Source organism: Bubalus kerabau, chromosome 18 (genome assembly GCF_029407905.1).
Source record: "Bubalus kerabau isolate K-KA32 ecotype Philippines breed swamp buffalo chromosome 18, PCC_UOA_SB_1v2, whole genome shotgun sequence".
NCBI lineage: Eukaryota > Metazoa > Chordata > Mammalia > Artiodactyla > Bovidae > Bubalus > Bubalus kerabau.
In genome coordinates, this window is record NC_073641.1 from 73,310,697 (window position 1) to 73,329,095 (window position 18,399).

Below are 18,399 nucleotides of genomic sequence, written 5' to 3' on the forward strand. Positions count from 1 at the left end.
ATTCGCATCACGTGCCCTCTTGGGGTTACCTCTTGGCGGGGCGACCCCTCTACCAAGCCGTGTCTGGGACCCATGCGGACGGGACCCTTGGGAAGGGGTGGCCTGCAGGCGGCACATGCCCCCCACACCCTTGCAGGTCCCCCCCTTGCTGGACGTCCACCTCGTGGTCAGGACCCGGCGGGTGCCTGTCGTGGTTTAGGCCCTGGTGGCTAGTGCCTGGTCCTTCCCCCGACCTCTCTTCCTCCAAGTCGGGGTCTCCTGAGGACCAGGGTGCAGGCATGCTGGGCTATCTCCCCACCTTCTCATGGCACCCCTAGGAGAGGAGGGTGGAGCCTGCCCCCGCCCCTGCTCTGGGTTCTGTCTGAGCCCTAGGCGTCCTCTACCTCCCTGGGGCTTGCAGTCCTGGGGCCCGGGGCATGCACGCGGCTCCTGGGCTGAGGGGAGCCGGCCCGGCCCTTTCAGCCTCTCCGTGTCTTCCCGTCCCCCGGCCTCCCTGTGGTCCCGGGGCCCGGGTGTGCATGCGACTCCCGCCCGGCCCTCACGGCACCCGCTGTCTTGCAGAGCCCCGGCATGGGCACCTTCATCGGCGTCTACCTGCCCTGCCTGCAGAACATCCTGGGCGTGATCCTCTTCCTGCGCCTCACGTGGATCGTGGGCGCGGCCGGCGTGCTGGAGTCTTTCCTGATCGTGTCCATGTGCTGCACCTGCGTGAGTGGGGGCGTCGGGGCCCTGTGAGGGTGCACCCACTTTCGCCTGTGCGTGGGGCAGGGGGCTGGCCGTCAGGGTCCACCCGTTGGGACCCCAGCCTCGCCCGTGGGCAGGTCGGCCCTTGGCTGCTGACTGGTGGGCAGGGCTGGGGGCTGGCGGGGTCTCCACAGAAGCAGGGTGAGTGAGTGTCCCTGGACGGTCACCGCTGCCGGCCGGCCTGCGCTTGCAGCGGCTCCCCTGCCCACCGGGGGCTTCTGGGCATTTCCCGGGGCTCCCACTGGAAGGAGAGGCCTACTGGTGACGTATTCAGATCCGGGTGCACCAGGCCCTCTCAAGTGGCCTCTGGCTCCTGCCCTGCCCCTCCCTCCATTCCTGTGGCGAGGAGGGCCATTCAGCCGCCCTGACCGCAAGCGCCACCAGCCCGAGAGGGCAGCGGGCAGATGAGCAGGGCCCCCGGCCGCCCCGCGGCGGTGGGGTCGCGCCGTGCTGTTCTGCACTTAGTGCCCCTGGGAGCATCTTTGGAAGAATTTCCCCCAAAACCCACGAAAGCAGGAGACGGAGCAGGGCCTTGTGAGCCGGAATCGCGCCCGGCAGGACCCGGCCAGCGGGTCGCTGAGGCCTCATGCCTCCCTGGGGCTCTTCCGTCGGGTTTTCAGGTTGTGAAGTGATTGCCCTGCAGCCCGCAGGTGTGGCCACTTCCCTGTGCAGGTGGTGGGGCTGGAGGCAGCCCGCCCTGGATAGGCTCCCATGGTCCTCCGCCCCACGGTCGGGGGTGCGCAGACAGGGTCCTGGGCACGTCACAGGAGGTGTGCCTCCATGGGGTTCCCCTGCGTCCCCCCAGGAGATGAGCATCTCGATGGGGCCTCTTGCCTCCCACAGGGAGTGGGCACCCACTAGAAACCAGCCCTTCAGTGCAGGAGGGCCTTGAGCTGGGGGACCCCTGGGTGATCCCAGGAGCTTGACATTGGAGGTCAAGTAGTCAAGGTCCCGAGTGCTCCAGCCACGCGGCCGCCCGGCCCCTCTGTGGTCAGAAGCTGGGAGCTGGCCTGTAGGCAGCCCTGCGCGGGCCTGGCGCCGTCTGCATGCTGAGGTGGCTGTTGGAAACCCTGCGTCTTCTGAGAGGCCCCCTGTTTATCCTCAGACGATGCTGACCGCCATCTCCATGAGTGCGATCGCGACCAACGGCGTGGTCCCAGGTAGGGGAGCTGCGGGCAGCTGGGCATGGCGGGGCGGGGCTGCGTGGCTCCGTGGTGGACAGGGCTGCGTGGCCACTTCCTGTGACCTTTGCCTGCACCCCGGGTGGCCTCGGGCTTCCCAGGTGGCTCAGTGGTGAAGAATCCGTCTGCAGTGCAGGAGACCCGGGTTGGATCCCTGGGTGGGAAGATCCCTGGAGGAGGGAATGGCAGCCCCCTCCAGTCTTCTTGCCTGGAGAATCCCGTGGACAGAGGAGCCTGGTGGCCTGCCGTCTATGGGGTTGCAAAGCGTCAGACATGACCGAGGGACTGAAGCACCCTCACCACCGGGTGGCCTCGGGGCAGCAGAGAGCGGTCCCGGGGTGGGAGGGAGCCTGTGTCCTGAGGGGCAGACGGCAGGGAGCTCGCCCTCCAGGGGCCCTGTGGGCAGAGACCCTGCGGTTGAACAGGGAGCCCCCCACCCACCATGTCCCCACCCCTGGGCGCGTCGGGGCTTCTGTGAGGCCAGGTGGGGTGTGTACCTGCGGTTCATCCCCTGGAGCCTGCACACCCAGGGTCCCTGTGAGACTGGGTTTCTCCTCCGAGACACCTCTGTGGCACTTGCCGTCGTGTGCCCGCTGCCGCCCCTGGGTGGGGCTGGCGCCTCACAAGCTGTGGCGTCTCTTTGGCCCTGGATTCTGGCTGCCCACAGATTGGGTTCTCTTCCCAAGGCGAGTCATTGCCAGGACTAATCCACCAAAGTGCCGTGGGGCTGGGGGAGGTGGCCGGGGGGTCCCAGGAGGGCCTTGTGGTCAGCCCCCCGATGGGCCCGCCGCTCTTCAGGAGGGGGTGCGCCTTCAGGTGTCCTCCAGCTGCCCCTTGCCACGCACGGTCCCTGGTTGATGTCCGAGTGGGGTCTCAGCCCGCTAGCAGGAGGACCAGGGACGGGCTGGCAAGCTGGCCGCCCCCACGCCCTGAGGTGAGACGTGGAGCCGGTGACTCAGTTTCCTAAATGTTCTCGGGCGAAGTTAAAAGAACGCAGGTGTCGGCCGTCGTGGTCTCGGCCCTGGGCCCTGACCTCCTGCTTGGAGCTGCACCTCCTCAGTCATGGTGTCCAAAGTCGGCCGCCCGCTGGGAGGAGGTGCTGGTGGATACCAGGCGGGTTCCCTGCCCGCCTCCTCGCGCCCCGTTCCGGGGATGAGCCCGCCTGCCCTGGGAGGCTGGTATTCTCGGTCGGTGGTGCGTGTGTAACCTGCCATGTCCCGTTCGGCGTGTCTTGCAGCGGGCGGCTCATACTACATGATATCGCGGTCTCTGGGGCCGGAGTTCGGGGGCGCCGTGGGCCTCTGCTTCTACCTGGGCACCACGTTTGCAGGGGCCATGTACATTTTGGGGACCATTGAGATTTTTTTGGTAAGTGCTTTGTTTCGGGCCGGGTTCCTTTGTCCAGCACATTGGTGGCCATCTGATGCCCCTGTTTGGTGACCCGAGGGTCTGTCCCAGCAGCATCTGCGGGTGTGGGGGCTCATGGGGTGGGGGGGACACCCAGCGCAGAGCCCCTGAGAAGGCCCTCTGGGAGGCACTGGCGCCCCGGCCCCTCCCTGTTCCTGGGGGTCCCCTTGGCAGGGCGGGTGCCCCTCCCTGCTCCCAGGGGTCCCCTTGGCAGGGCGGGCGGCCTTCCCGACCTGGTCCTGTGCCCTGCGCCCTGCAGACCTACATCTCGCCCGGCGCAGCCATTGTGCACCCCGAGGGCGCGGGGGGCGAGGCCGCGGCCCTGCTGCACAACATGCGTGTGTACGGGACCTGCACGCTGGCCCTCATGGCCACGGTGGTCTTCGTGGGCGTCAAGTACGTGAACAAGCTGGCCCTGGTGTTCCTGGCCTGCGTGGTGCTCTCCATCCTCGCCATCTACGCCGGCGTCATCAAGACCGCCTTCGACCCGCCCGACATCCCGTGAGTCCTCCGCCAGGTCCTGGGGCTGTACCCACTGAGCGTGTCGGCCGGGCTGGGGACCAGGCCGTGTCCACAGCCGTCGGCACTCTGGCTGGGTTGAGGACGGGCTGGCAGGCCTGGGACCCGTCTGGCAGCACCGCGCTGCTCCCGGCCGAGGCCTGTCCTCACCGGAGCCCCTGAGCAGGCTCCTTCCTTGTCCCCTTCGGGATTGAAGGCGGCGGCCCTGGTCACCGAGCGAGCGAGCCCCAGTGCCGCCCACACGGGGCTGGTCCAGGGGGCGCCTGGTCGGGGAGGCACTGGCCCTGAGTCCCCCCCCCCGGCTCCTGTGCGCCGCTGTGCACCCGTGGGTGAGCTGTTTGCGCCACGTCAGACGCCCCAGAGCAGAGGGTCACGAGACAGACCGGGGTGTCCCACTCGTGGACGCAGCTCCTCCCCAGAGACCCCTGAGCCACACTTGGTTACACAGAGGGACAGTGGGCAGAGGCTTTTCACTGCCCGCCCCTACCAGGGTCTGTCTGCTGGGGAACCGCACGCTGTCCCGACGTGGCTTCGACGTCTGTGCCAAAGTCTACACCGCCAACAACGGCTCAGTGACCACCGCGCTCTGGAGCATCTTCTGCAACGGCTCCATGGACAGCGCTTCCTGCGACCAGTACTTTCTCCACAACAACGTCACCGAGATCCAAGGCATCCCGGGCGTGGCCAGCGGTGTCCTCCTGGGTGAGTGTCCCCCTCCGTGAGTGAGTGTCCCTCCCTGGTGAGTGTCCCCCTCCGTGAGTGAGTGTCCCTCCCTGGTGAGTGTCCCTCCCTGGTGAGTGTCCCCTCCTGGTGAGTGTCCCTCCCTGGTGAGTGTCCCCTCCTGGTGAGTGTCCCTCCCTGGTGAGTGTCCCCTCCTGGTGAGTGTCCCCTCCCGTGAGTGTCCCTCCCTGGTGAGTGTCCCCTCCTGGTGAGTGTCCCCTCCCGTGAGTGAGTGTCCCTCCCTGGTGAGTGTCCCTCCCTGGTGAGTGTCCCCTCCTGGTGAGTGTCCCTCCCTGGTGAGTGTCCCTCTCTGGTGAGTGGCCCCCCCTGGCGAGTGTCCCTTCCTGGTGAGTATCCCCTCCCGGTGAGTGTCCCCTTCTGGGTGAAAGTGCCCCCCAGGTGAGTGTCCGTCCCCTGGGTGAGCATCCCTTCCCTGGGTAAGTGTCCAGTACGTCTCTGCTGGCTGGGCATCCACTCCCACTCCTTGGGACCCTGTCCTTCTGTCCTGCTGGTGGCCGTGTGACTACATCCCCGGTTGCTGACCCTCTGGGCCCCCCGGGTTGGTGTTCCCAAGCTTAGACGCCCGGTGCGCCGTGGAGGGGCAGGCCAGGCCCTGGGCTTGCGGGGCAGCCGTCTGGGGTTAAAGGGGAGGTGGCGGTGGCCGGCAGGTAGCATGTCGGTGCGCGGCTGCCGTCCGCGATGGGCGTCTTCCTCAGACTCCAGCACTGAAGCCTTTGCTTCGGCCGTCAGGAGACATCATTTTCTCTGGGCTCAGTTGCTCCGAGTCCACATCCCTGTCCAGGCGGGGTCAGCTGAGCCCTGGGCGGGTACCGGGGTCTCGTGAGCCGCCCTTGCCCCTGCAGACAACCTGTGGAGCATGTATGCAGACAAGGGGGCGTTCGTGGAGAAGAAGGGGGTGCCCTCAGTGGCCGTGCCAGAGGAAGCCCGAGCCCGCGGGTTGCCCTACGTGCTAACTGACATCATGACCTACTTCACCATGCTGGTCGGCATCTACTTCCCGTCCGTGACCGGTGAGGCCCGGGTCCGGGGAGTCCAGTACACACCCCGCCCCACTGAGTGGGGGGCCTGGGAGGCTGTGTGGCGTCAGGCAGGTTCGTCCACGCTCTCCTGAGAGGCCAGGTTATTCAGAGAAGCCCTGTGACCGTGGCGTCAGCCGTGGATGTGACGGCTGTCGGAGGCTGCTGTCCTTGTGTGCATGAGAGAGTCTGCTGACCTTCCTGGAGGGACTGGGGTGCAGGCTAGGCCCCACGCCCGTGCGCGTGTGTACACACACACACACACACACACACACACACGTCCATAGGCTCACGTGTGCGTACACGCATGCACACCTGCTCCTAGGAAGCCCTCAGCCTGGCTGTGGTCCCCTGGCCCCCCAGCCGACCGAGCAGCCCGTGGTTGCGTGTCGGTCCCCGCTGCTCCAGGCTCCCTAGAGCCTGTCCACACACACTGGGGAGGCCGGCCTGCCGGGGGCCGCTCCCCTCCTGCCCGTGGCTCAGAGCTGGGGGAGGACAGACATGTCTCTAGCCTCCTCGTGGAAGTGGGTCATGTCTCACTTAGGCGGTAGTTGGGGTGGGGTCCAGCCCCTTGGGGGTCTTTCTCCTGTATTCCTGTCTCCCCGCCTGTTGGTGATGAGGGCATAGGAGCCTCCCCTGTGGGTGTGGGTGTTTCCACGCCCCGTGGCACCACGCCCACGGGCTCTGCTCAGGCCACGCCTGGGACAGATCACAGGCGCTAACAGATGTGTCTCCATGAGGATGTGCTCTGAGCTCAGATGGACTTACTCAGAGTTTATGTGCTGGATAGAGCGATGGGGGTGGAGGCGGAGGCTGCTCCCTGCGGGGGGTGGGGGGGCTGAGGCTGGGCCACGTGCTGACCCAGGCCTGGCCCGGGGGTGAGTCAGCGTTTGGCAGCGGCCTCCCAGGACTTTCTCACTCCTGGCTGCGGGGATTGATGGCGTTCAGGGGACGAGGGCCGAGCTGGATGCTCGCAGAGGCTGACTCGGGCACTGACGCCCGGGGCTGAGCCGTGCTCTGTTCTCTGCTGTGACTTGGTTCGTGGCTGGGCGGCTGATCCTGCGGACACTGTGGGGGACCTCAGGGTGTCCACCCATGTGCCCTGGCAGTCCCATGGCATATGGTGAGGTCCAGCCCGGTCTGTGAGGCCCAGCGTGCCGACAGCGGCCCTGTGCAGCCTGGGGTCTCCTGCGTGTTGTGAGGGAGCCCCCCTGCCTCCCACCGTGCTCAGACTCTGCCCGACGGGGCTGGGCGGGCACCGTCTCCCAGGTGTGCCCGGGGACCATCACCACCCTCTGTTTCCACAGGCATCATGGCGGGCTCAAACCGGTCCGGGGACCTCAGGGATGCGCAGAAGTCCATCCCCACCGGGACCATCCTGGCCATCGTGACCACGTCTTTCATTTGTATCCTTGGGAGCCCAGTGTGGGGGCCCAGTGTGGGAGGGTGGGTGGCTGTACCGTCCTCTGCTTGTGGCTGGGCCCTTGGGGCCTCCTCCATGTGCCCCCCACCCCCTCCTCTAGGTGGCCTCGGGTGGCCCTGACCACACGCCCGCTGTCAGAGGGGCCGGGCCGGCCTCTCCCTGACTCCTGGACTCCAGCATGGGTTGGTTGAACAGTGTGGCTTTGCCTGAGAACCAACCGCATGTAGTGAGCACTTAGCTCCATGACGCATGATCACATGCAGCTACGTGTGTGCTCACACCACGCTTTTGTCCAGCGGGGGTCCCTGGCGTCGCCATGCTCCCGTTTCTCCCCGAGTTCACCCCTTCCCAGCCGGCGAGGGTTCCCACTTGGTCCCAGCAGTGGTCACGCCGAGGGCCAGGCCTGTCCCGACTGACCCGAGGTATCCCGTCCAGGGGGCCGCGACCTGAGCGGGGGTGGGCAGGCGGGGGCTGGTGTGAGCCGGCCTGTGGCCAGTGTGTTCTGCCCGCTGCGCCCTTGACCCCGGCTTCAGACCTGTCCTGCATTGTGCTTTTCGGGGCCTGCATCGAAGGTGTGATCTTGCGAGATAAGTACGTTTCGTTCACGGCTTCCAGGAGCTCCTGGGCCAGCGCTGGTTTCTTTGATGACTAGCATTGAGACTGGGGAGGGCAGGGTGTCCAGCCTCGCGTGTCAGGGTGTCCCAGCGGTCGGCGTGCTGGGGTCGGGCCCGTGTATCCCTCCTGTACTGGAGCCTGGAGCCCGCACCACGACCCTGGGCCCCGGGAGAGCTGGGTGCAGGGGCTCTGGGGGGCTGTCACTCCCTCTCGGTGGGTGGGAGTCAGTCTCTGTCCTCAGCCGCCCTCTGGAAGCTTGCGCCCCGCCCCGCACCCCCCCAGGTTCGGGGAGGCCCTGCAGGGGAACCTCGTCATTGGTATGCTGGCCTGGCCGTCTCCCTGGGTCATCGTCATCGGCTCCTTCTTCTCCACCTGCGGGGCCGGCCTGCAGAGCCTGACCGGGGCCCCGCGGCTGCTGCAGGCCATCGCCCGGGACTCCATCGTCCCCTTCCTGCAGGTGAGTGCCCCCCATCACGTGTGTGAGACCCCCGGGAAGCCTGCCTCTGAGGGCCCGGGGTCTGCCCCCGAGCGTGAGCGTCGTGATCAAAGGCTGGGGGGGGCGCAGGTCCCCGCCTCCAGCCTGGCCACCCCGCCCTGAGCCTGTGCTCTTGTCTCGCTCTGCGTCTACCTCGAACTCTGGGTTTCCCGTCCCGGACCATGTGCGGGAAGGAGGCAGGGGCAAAGCTTCCTCCCGGGAGCCATGGTCCCCATGGGCCCTCCCAGGCTGTGCCCCCAGCCGGCACTTGACGGGAGCCCCGGGCTCCGCGCTCTGGCCTCTCCTCCTGGCTGTGGCTGGGTGGGGTCCATTCTAGTGTTGCAGCCCCGAGGCCTCCTTTGAGCTGAACACAAGCATCTCAGCCTCTTGCCCACACGTGAGCGTTCTTCCGGCACCCACCCCCTTCTCCGGGCAGGTGTTCGGCCACGGGAAGGCCAATGGGGAGCCCACGTGGGCCCTGCTGCTCACGGCACTCATCTGCGAGACAGGCATTCTCATCGCCTCCCTGGACAGCGTGGCCCCCATCCTGTCCATGTGAGTGGCCGCGGGGGGCTCCTGTTCATGGGGGCGCAGACAAGGCTGGGAGGACCTCCCGGGACCCAGCCCGGCCCTCACGGGGGTGGTGGTCGCAACTGGGAGGACCCCCGGGACCTGGCCCGGCCCTCACGGGGGTGGTGGCCACAGCTGGGAGGACCCCCGGGACTCGGCCCTCATGCTGCCGCTCGTGCCCCAGGTTTTTCCTCATGTGCTACATGTTCGTGAACCTGGCCTGCGCCCTGCAGACACTGCTCCGCACACCCAGCTGGCGCCCGCGCTTCAAGTACTACCACTGGTGAGCATGCGGAGCTGCTCCTGCCATCCCGGGGCGTGCTGGGGGCAGCCCTGCCAGGGCCCCAGCCATCCTTCCTGGACCAGGGGTCTCCCAGCCCTGGGGCCCCCCGCCCTTCCTGGACCGGCCGTTCCCCAGCCCCGGGGCCCCCCCACCCTTCCTGGACCGGGGGTCTCCCAGCCCTGGGGCCCCCCGCCCTTCCTGGACTGGGGGTCTCCCAGCCCCGGGGCCCCACCACCCTTCCTGGACCTGCCATTCCCCAGCCCCGGGGCCGCTTCAGCCCTCGGGACGGCCCGGGTGGACGTGCCTCAGCCGGCACCAAGGCTCGGGTCCTTCTGCTGGGGTGGGGGAGGCCTGCAGGGCGGCTGCTCCAGCGCTGGCTGGGGTTCGGGTGGCGAGTGTAGCCCCGCTGCTGCCCCCAGGACGCTGTCCTTCCTGGGCATGAGCCTGTGCTTTGCGCTGATGTTCGTCTGCTCCTGGTACTACGCGCTGTGCGCCATGCTCATCGCCGGCTGCATCTACAAATACATCGAGTACCGCGGGTGAGAGGGGGCCGCACGCCCTTCAAGTCCGCTCCGTGTCTGCTACGACCTGTCGTTGGGTTTGTCTGTGTCCCAATGTAGAAGCCAGGCTGTTTTAGCAGTGTGTCTGTGAGCTGTGAGATCCGTCTGATGACGGCCCTGACGTGTGGTGGATTATAACGTTTCTAAAGGGTTCCCTGTGAGATCCTGAGCAACGGGTGGGTCACTTGCATCTCAGAGCCCCAGGTCCATCACGGGGGCATTTTCCCTGGACACCCTGGCCCCGTCCGGGAGCAGAGGCCTTGGGGAGGTGGGACCTGGGGGCTTCTTGGGCTTGAGGCGACGAGAGGGCTCTGGGGGTGCAGCCTGAAGGCCCCATCCAGCTCTTCCAAGCTTGGAGGGAGGGTCTGGGGGCCTCGACCGCTGCCGCAGCCCCCTGCCCCGCCCGCCCTGTTGGCAGCCCCGTGACTCCCACGCTGGCACCAGTGCTGCTCCCGCACCCCCATTCTGCACAGGTCGTCCCCCGCGTCCTGCTGCCCCATTCCTGCCCAGCCCAGGAAGCCCCCCCGTTTGCCACAGAAGCACCGAGAGACCCCCACGGCCCCGGGCTGGCTGACTGTGGGTCCACCTGGGTGTGCTGGGGGCCGGGCCTCATCCCTGTGCGCCTCCCCCGCAGGGCCGAGAAGGAGTGGGGTGACGGCATCCGCGGGCTGTCGCTGAACGCCGCCCGCTACGCCCTGCTGCACGTGGAGCACGGCCCGCTGCACACCAAGAACTGGAGGTGAGCCGGCCCATGCCCTGTCCTGAGGTCAGGCCTCACGGAGGGAAGGGGTGCACCTCCCCCATTAGAGGCGGTGGTTCCCGAGCGCCAGGACCACTCACCTGACCATGTTCCCCATCCTGAGGTCTGGCCTCACGGAGGGAAGGGGTACCCCCTCCCTTTAGGGGCAGTGAGACCGGGAGCCGGGACCACTCAGCCTGCCGCTCAGCTCGGGTCTGATCTCTGGTCGGGGCGTTGGGTGCAGGGGGTGAGCAGAGCTAGATGGGGCCCCACCATGGATGGAGGGGGCCTGCCCGCCTCCCCACTCCTGGGAGGAACTGCCCCCTGGAACCTGGGCTCTCCCTGGTTGGTGCTGCGATGCTGCGGTAACGCCTCCCCGCCCCCCAGGCCCCAGGTGCTGGTCCTGCTGAACCTGGATGCCGAGCAGCGCGTGAAGCACCCCCGCCTGCTCTCCTTCACCTCACAGCTCAAGGCTGGCAAGGGCCTGACCATCGTGGGCTCTGTGCTGGAGGGCACCTTCCTGGACAAGCACGTGGAGGCTCAGCAGGCCGAGGAGGTGGGCTGCCTGGCGTGGGGGGAGTGGGCGGCCCCACCAGTGTTTCTACGGACGACTGCCACCATCCCTTGGGTTGTTCTGTTCTTGTTTCCAAGCAGGTGTGGTGTCTGAGTTTGAACAGGCAGGGAGGGAACCATTGAGACTTAGAGTACACACCCTGAGGCCTTGGGCGGGGCCAGGCCACGGCTCTGAGGGGCTGGGCAGGGCAGAGGGTAGGGCCGAACGCTGCTCCCAGGGCAGGACTCCGAGTGGGCAAGACCGGCTCGAGTTCCCTCTGTTCCGCTTCAGGGCCCATTCAGAGGGGGCCACTGGGGCCGTCCAGCACTCTGTCCTCCGACTTTGACTCAGATGGGCGCAGCCCAGCCGCAAGGTGTGGGCCACCGTGGGCGCCCTTGTTTGCTGTCCCCACGTGTGGGCTGCCTGGTGGGTCTGGCTTAGCCCTGCCGTCCCTGTGTTTATAAACCAGGCTGCGCTCGGAGGTCCTCCAGAGTGCCTGGGGCGACCCAGCCTCTCGGAGGGTCGCAGCCCATGTATCTTGAGGCGTCCGCCCCCTTCCTCAGCGGTGGGACAGGCACCCGCACAGGGACCCCCCGGGGGCCTGCGCCTCGACGCAGGCTGCTGGGGGCACGGCGAGGCCTCTTCCTTGTCTGCAGGGGCTCCAGCTGTCCTCTCTGGGGTCATCGTGACCCAGGGGTTGGACACGGCAGCTGTTGGTGTGAGCTGTGCGTGTAGACGCCACGGTCATGGCTGTGACCTTGGGCATGACACCAAAGTCATGGCCGTGAGCCTGGGTCATGGCCGTGGGCTGTGGGTGCAGACACCAGGGTCGTGGCCGTGGGCCGTGGGTGTGCACCCCTGGGTCATCTGTGACTTTGGGTTAGACACTGAGTTTGTGGCTGTGACCCTGGGTCATGGTCGTGGGCCATGGGTGTGGACTGGGGTCGTGGCCGTGGGCCATGGCCGTGGGCCGTGGGTGTGCACCCCGGGGTCGTCTGTGACTGTGGGCGTGGACACCGGGGTCGTGGCCGTGGGCTGTGGGTGTGGACACCGGGGTCGTGGCCGTGATCCCGGGTGTGCACCCTGGGGTTGTCTGTGACCGTGGGTGCAGACACCGGAGCGTGGTGTGGGTTTGACCCCGGGTCATGGCCGCGATCCTGGCGTGGATGCCGTGTGTCATTCTTTCTAGCAGAGCAGCTCCAGGTGTTGGCGCTGTCTTCTGGAGCCCCTGCGTCTGGTGTGAAGACGCTCCAGACCCGATCCCCACGCCAAGGTGGGGGCCGGCTCTGTGCTCAGAGTGCCGGGGTGGCCTCCGGCTGCACTCGTGCGGGGCCGTGTGCCGGAGAGCGTCGTCTCTGTGACCGTGGCCCCTTTGGCCCCCCAGTGTCTCTGGGGACGGGTGGGGAGGTGGGTGTCTGGCCAGCACTGAAGGGGTGGGGGTCAGAGCTCAGTGCCGCCTGAAACGGCACCAGCAGAGCTCGATTCACGGCCCCCTTCCAGACCTGAGGGCATCACCCACGTGTCCCTCCAGCCCTTTCTTGGCTGCTGTTTTTAAACAAACGACTCTGTGGAAATACTGTTTCGCATACTCATTTTGTTTTTAACCATTGTTCTCCCAGTTGGCCAGATGCTTGTGGTGTTTTAACAAAGGCCGCACAGGGCTCCTTTCCTGGATGAGCTCTGAGTTCTGTTCTGTGGAATCCGCTGTGGAATCCACTGTCCTTGGCGTGGGGGTGGTTCCCGACGCCCCTGAGGCCGGGCAAAGTTGCAGTTCTCGTCTCTGTGATGGTTTATGGAGAAGCAGGCCGCCCCACTCGGGTGCTCAGCCATCTCTACCTCGAGGGCCTGTCCCATCCCAAGCCGGTGGCTGGATCCTGGCGCTGCTGGGGGTTACCCCAGGTGTCTGGCAGGGATGGAGCTCAGACTCGTGTGGATTCCCCAGAGGAGGGGCTGGTGGAAGCGCTCACGGGGGACTCAGAGGGTGAGGACCGTGGGCAGGCCATGGTCAGGTGCCCCAGGTTTGCTGTGCTGGACGTGCCTGCTGGATGCACCCACGCGGCTTTGCAGGCGGAAGCCTGGGCAGTGCTCGTGGGCCTGCCTGGACACATTATGTGTCAGCCCGTTCGTGGAAGCGGCGGCCTTGCTGGGTGGGGGGCCCTGCTGGTTCTGGGGAGATGGAGCGGCCCACATCAGATGATCTGGTGAGCGGAGGGCCGGCCGTGTGTTGGGGGAGCGTGGGTGAGGCTGGTCTCCTGGGGCAGGAGAGCTCACCATGGACCCTCGGGCTCAGCGTGGGGCTGCTGTCTGAAGCCCCGGAGCGCTGCTGCTCGGAACCCCACGGGGGCTCCTCGAAGCCCCAGCGCAGGTCCGCATTCCTGCCCGTGATCTGGAAAGCCGTTGGTCTCAGAGCTGGAATGCGTGGCCTTTGAGCCCCTCGAGCAGGGAGGCCAAGCCCCCAGACTGGTCTCCGGGAGCGCATGTCCAGGGGTTCTGAGCGGCGGTGCAGCTGCACTGAGGCAGCCCTGGGCCACGTCCCAGCTGCTGGGACCCTTGCAGGTGGTCGCTTTCGTCTGGGCGGTCGAGGGGGCCGTGCTGCTGAGAGGAGACGTGTTGGTTAGAGTTCCCTGGGTGTCCGTCACAAGCGCCCACAGCAGGGGCTCAGGACAAGTGAGGTTGGCTGTCTCGGCTCTGAGGCCAGAGGCCCAGCGTCCACGCCTTCTTCGCGGGGCCATGCTCCTACTTGGGCGGGGCCCACGCCAGGCCCCAAAGGCCAGTCAGCAGGGCTGGGAGGCGGCCGGCAGGCACAGGCTGGGCCATCTGGACAGAAGGCCTCCCATGGTCCGTGAGTGTATGGCCTCCCTGGGCATCGAGCTGCCGTTGGGGGCTGGCGTGTGGTCCAGGAGGCCGGCCTGTCCCTCTTGAATCACCGGCTTCGCGGGCTTCTAGGAGGAGCCTTTGGGCCCCACGCTTCCTGGCCTGGCCCCCAGGAAGCAGGAGCCGGGGCAGGGTGTCCGCGCACGGGAGTGGGTAGGCCGTGACCGCACGGTCCCAGTGATGACCTTTGCCCCCGCGCTCCCATGGGCACGTGCACGCACATGTGCTCACGCACACAGGCAGCGCCGAGCACACCGAGCCCTGGCCTGGGCTCCAGCCGCTCAGCCTCCAGCCTCCACGTGTGAGGCTGTGACGTCTGTGTGGAAGCTGCCCGGCGCCCGGGGTGGGGGTGACGGGGTGCCTGCAGCCCCCTGCTGACCGCCGCCCGCCTGCCCGCCCGCGTCGCAGAACATCCGGGCCCTGATGAGCGCCGAGAAGACCAAGGGCTTCTGCCAGCTGGTGGTGTCGTCCAGCCTGCGGGACGGCACGTCGCACCTCATCCAGTCGGCCGGCCTGGGGGCCATGAAGCACAACACGGTGCTTGTGGGCTGGCCCGGGGCCTGGAAGCGGGAGGACAGCCCCTGCTCCTGGAGGAACTTCGTTGGTGGGTTCGCGGCCCGTGCCCCGCTCGGAGAGGGGCTCATGGTTCCCGGGGAGTGGGGGGCCGGGGGCGGTTCCAGGCCGGCCACCCCAGCCGCAGGGTGGTGGGCTTGAGGACCCTGCCCCCGAGGGGCTGCACGGAGACCCCAGCCCACCCCCACCCGGCTGCTCCCAGCGGCCCCAGGCGGCTGGGTCCTGCGGCCCCGTGACCCATGACCGCCCCTCCCTGCAGATACCGTGCGTGACACCACGGCCGCACAGCAGGCCCTGCTGGTGGCCAAGAACGTGGACCTGTTCCCTCACAACCAGCAGCGCTTAAGCGGCGGGCACATCGACGTCTGGTGGATCGTCCACGACGGGGGCCTGCTCATGCTGCTGCCCTTCCTGCTGCGGCAGCACAAGGTGGGCGCAGGGGAGGGGCACGCGGGGCGCGGGCAGAGGGGCGCGGGGGAGGCCACACGGGGAGGCACGCGGGGTCGTGAGGAGTGGGCTTTACATGGGGGCAGGGCTCATGGAGGGTGGGGTCACCGGAGGCTGGGCTTGTGGGGGTGGGGTCGCCCGAGGGTGGGGTCACCCGAGGCTGGGGTCACGGGGTGGGGTCACCCGAGGCTGGGGTCACGGGGGTGGGGTCACGGGGTGGGGTCACCTGAGGGTGGGGTCACGGGGGTGGGGTCACCGGAGGCTGGGCTTGTGGGGGTGGGGTCGCCCGAGGGTGGGGTCACGGGGGTGGGGTCACGGGGTGGGGTCACCTGAGGGTGGGGTCGCCCAGGCTGGGGTCCGGGTGGCAGCACACAGGAGTGACGGCCCCGCCCCAGGTGTGGAGGAGGTGTCAGATGCGCATCTTCACGGTGGCCCAGGTGGACGACAACAGCATCCAGATGAAGAAGGACCTGCAGACCTTCCTGTACCACCTGCGGATCAGCGCCGAGGTGGAGGTGGTGGAGATGGTGAGGGCCGGGCACTGGGCGCTGGGCAGGGCCTCCGATCCCCACAGCCCCTGTCGAGTCGTCCCCGGAGTCCGTCCTGAGCTCCCGGACGGCTGCGTCTCAGGCTCTCTCTGTCCCTGTGAGCTTGGCTTCAAGGAGGGCTGGGCGGCTTGCAGCGAGTCCCTCAGTGTAGCTTTGCCTGAAGCCTTCCCTGTGGGTGGCTGGGCTGTGAGTCGCCGTGGGAAGACTCAGCTGCACTGAATGTGACCGCGGGGCCGGCCGCTAGTCGGGATCTGAGCCCCGTGGCCAGTGAGGGGCTCTTGTCGGTCCTGTGCGGGCGGGTGGGCCTGTGTCCAGAGCCGGGGTGGTCCTTACTCCTAGAGGGCCTCTCACGTGTCCGTGACCACGGCCCCGGGAAGGGCGAGGGTGTTCAGTCATGACGTTCTGGGGTGGGCACGCTGGAGCCAGGCTCTGCGCCCACAGGGGGCCATGGCCTGTGGTCAGGGGATGGGGGTCAGCCTCGTGCTTCGGGCCCGCAGGTGGAGAGCGACATCTCGGCCTTCACTTACGAGCGGACACTGATGATGGAGCAGCGGTCGCAGATGCTGAAGCAGATGCAGCTGTCCAAGACGGAGCGGGAGCGGGAGGTGAGTAGGCTCTGAGGTCTCCGGTGCGTTTCGCCTCCACGCCTAGCCCTCCCCCTTACCATCCCCCTCCCCACTCTGCCGTGGTCAAGGTCATGCCCTCATGGGCCTGGGCTCAGGGGCCATGTCGCTGTGTCCATCTTGGGTCCTTGGGGCCCGCTGGCTTCTCTCTCCCCGGGGTTGGCTCCTGTCCTGGAGGGCGTCGCAGCCCCGGGCCAGCACCGCGCTCTCGGGAGCTGTGTGTGCCTGCGATTGGGCGGGCTGGTGAGTGAGGCTGCGCTTCCCCGCCCCGCCAGGCTCAGCTCATCCATGACAGGAACACGGCTTCCCACTCGGCCATGGCCGCCAGGGCCCAAGCCCCGTCCACACCCGACAGGGTGCAGATGACCTGGACGAAGGAGAAGCTGGTTGCTGAGAAGCATCGGAACAAGGACGCCACTGTGTCTGGGATCAAGGACCTTTTCAACCTGAAGCCGTGAGTGTCACGCTGCCCCGACCGCAGCTGAGGGGGCCCCGCTGTCTGTTAGGAGCCGCAGCCCACACAGCCCGTGAGTGGGAGGGGGGTGGGCCAACCTAGGGCGCAGTTAGCGGGGATGCTGGTGAGAAGGCCGATGAGGCTGCCGTTGACCTTCCTGGTGGGGGTCCCAGCATCCAGAGGTCAGGGCCAAGCCCCAGTGGGGACCCTCCGAGCTGCCCTTCTGCCTGGGGCCCACACCCTGCTTGGCTCACAGCTGCGGCGTTGAGCTGAGAGCCCTGGGGCTGGCCCCGTTGCAGTGCATGGTGTGGCTGGACCTGGGAGATGGAGGGGGTCCTGGGTGGGAGGCCAGGACAGCGTCTGCAGAGTCTTGGGCAATGGAGCTGAGCCACAGAGCCCTACTGGTCACAGGGTCCGGGGGGTTCGAGGGGCCCGTGCCCTCAAGAAGGACCCTGTCAGCTGAGAAGGGCGGCCTGCCGGAGCTCGCAGCCGTGCGATGCGTGCTGTGTGTTCTCCTGAAGTAACGCGCTCTCTATTTTCTCTCCCGTGTAGTGAATGGGGAAACCTGTAAGTCGCCCCCTTACCCCGGACCTCGTAGACGTGGTTGCCTGGCATGCGCTGCATGCACAACCCCCGTGAACCGCGTGTGCATGTCCGAGTGTGTACACAGCCCCGTGTGTGTGCAGGGCCCAGTGTGTGGGTGCTTCCGTGAGTATGTGTGTGTGCCTGGCCTTGTGCATGCGTGTGTCCATGTATATTTACTTGGCCCCACATGTGGGTCGGTGTGTACCTGTGCAACCCCATGTGTGGGTGTGCTCGGTCCTGTGTGTGTGCATGTCTGTGTACATGTGCCTGGCCTGTGTGTGTATTTGTGTGTATGTGTGTCTGTGTGTGTATACGTGTGTCTGTGGCTATGTGCCTGGCCCGCGTACATGTCCGTGTGTGTGTGTGTACTTGTGTGTCCATGATGTATATATACATCTGGCCCGTGTGCGTGCATGTCCGTGTGTGCCTGCGTGTCCATGTACATGTGCCTGGCCTGTGTGTGTGCGTGTATGTGTCCATTATGTACTTGTGCCTGGCCTGTGTGCGTGCTCGTGTGTGTGTGTGCATGTCCGTGTACGTGTGCCTGGCCTGTGTGCATATCTGTGTATGTCTGTGTGTCTGTGTACATGCGCCTGATCTGTGTGTGCGTGTCCGTGTACATGTGGCGCTCCCTCACCCTGGCTTTCCGTAATTTCCTGTTTAGTTTGCTCCCTCTGTCCAGAGCCGCTCGGGGCGCATACCCAAAATTCCTTCTCTGGGTAGCGCGTGAGGACCGGGCCAGGGTGGCCCTGAGCGGCTCTGCGGCGGAGCGGAGGCTGGCTGTGCCCGAAGCTGCAGTGATTGTTCACCCATGTCCCTGGGGGCCAGGGGTTCGGGCTCTGCGTTCCGGCTCAGCTGGATAGCATATCCTCCCGTCTGCCTGGTGCCGGGCACGCCTTGCCCCCAGGAAGTGGCACCTTCAGTCTCAGGGGCAGGGGTGTGGGTGAACCTCTGGAGCTGGGGCTCCAGGCTGGGGGTGCTGTCTCTGTCTCTGTCTGCCCTGGCCCTGTGTGACTTCCGGGCTGTCTTCCCTCCCTCGGGAGCCCTGGCCACTCACCCTGCAGAGCCATGGGTTTCAGGGCTGCACTTCCAGCCCCTAAATCCAAGTGGACTGCACAGAGGGGACAGGACCCACAGACGAGCTGGGAGCACAGGGCCGAACACTTGCCTGCTGTTCTTTTGTGAATTTAAAGTGCCCTCCATGCAAAGCCTCCTGACTGAAAGACAAAAACAAGTCTGCGGACACAGAGGCGGGCGTCCCCGCAAAAGGCGCTGGGAGCCCTGGGCCCGCGTCCTGTGTGGGCCCGGTGGGTGAGCAGGATGCCTGGGAGGCGGGCTCGGGGACAGGGCCTCCCCCCGGGCGCCTCCTTGGAGTCGGCTGGAGGGACTCCCAGAAGGTGGGTGGTCAGCCCGTTGATGACACGTGCTTGCCCCAAGGGGGGCTCCCTGGGCCCTGTGAACCGGGTGTG

The 18,399-nt window shown here is 66.8% G+C and overlaps 1 protein-coding gene across 3 annotated transcripts in view; it reads left to right on the forward strand.

Annotated features, from left to right (window-relative positions):
- The window catches only part of SLC12A7 (solute carrier family 12 member 7), a 36,869-nt gene that overhangs the window by 15,277 nt on the left and 3,193 nt on the right, over positions 1–18,399 (forward strand). The window contains exons 4-23 of one of the 3 annotated variants that reach the window (XM_055554753.1): positions 562–708; positions 1,850–1,904; positions 3,163–3,293; positions 3,592–3,833; positions 4,342–4,553; positions 5,435–5,602; positions 6,916–7,014; positions 7,565–7,622; positions 7,929–8,103; positions 8,558–8,676; positions 8,876–8,974; positions 9,394–9,513; positions 10,169–10,273; positions 10,661–10,829; positions 14,109–14,304; positions 14,533–14,702; positions 15,116–15,247; positions 15,766–15,873; positions 16,167–16,345; positions 16,898–16,912. In XM_055554753.1, coding sequence (XP_055410728.1) covers positions 562–708; positions 1,850–1,904; positions 3,163–3,293; positions 3,592–3,833; positions 4,342–4,553; positions 5,435–5,602; positions 6,916–7,014; positions 7,565–7,622; positions 7,929–8,103; positions 8,558–8,676; positions 8,876–8,974; positions 9,394–9,513; positions 10,169–10,273; positions 10,661–10,829; positions 14,109–14,304; positions 14,533–14,702; positions 15,116–15,247; positions 15,766–15,873; positions 16,167–16,345; positions 16,898–16,912 — 2,699 coding nt within the window. The remainder of the gene's footprint in view (positions 1–561; positions 709–1,849; positions 1,905–3,162; positions 3,294–3,591; positions 3,834–4,341; positions 4,554–5,434; positions 5,603–6,915; positions 7,015–7,564; positions 7,623–7,928; positions 8,104–8,557; positions 8,677–8,875; positions 8,975–9,393; positions 9,514–10,168; positions 10,274–10,660; positions 10,830–14,108; positions 14,305–14,532; positions 14,703–15,115; positions 15,248–15,765; positions 15,874–16,166; positions 16,346–16,897; positions 16,913–18,399) is intronic. The other 2 variants (XM_055554755.1, XM_055554754.1) reach the window with 2 other exon arrangements.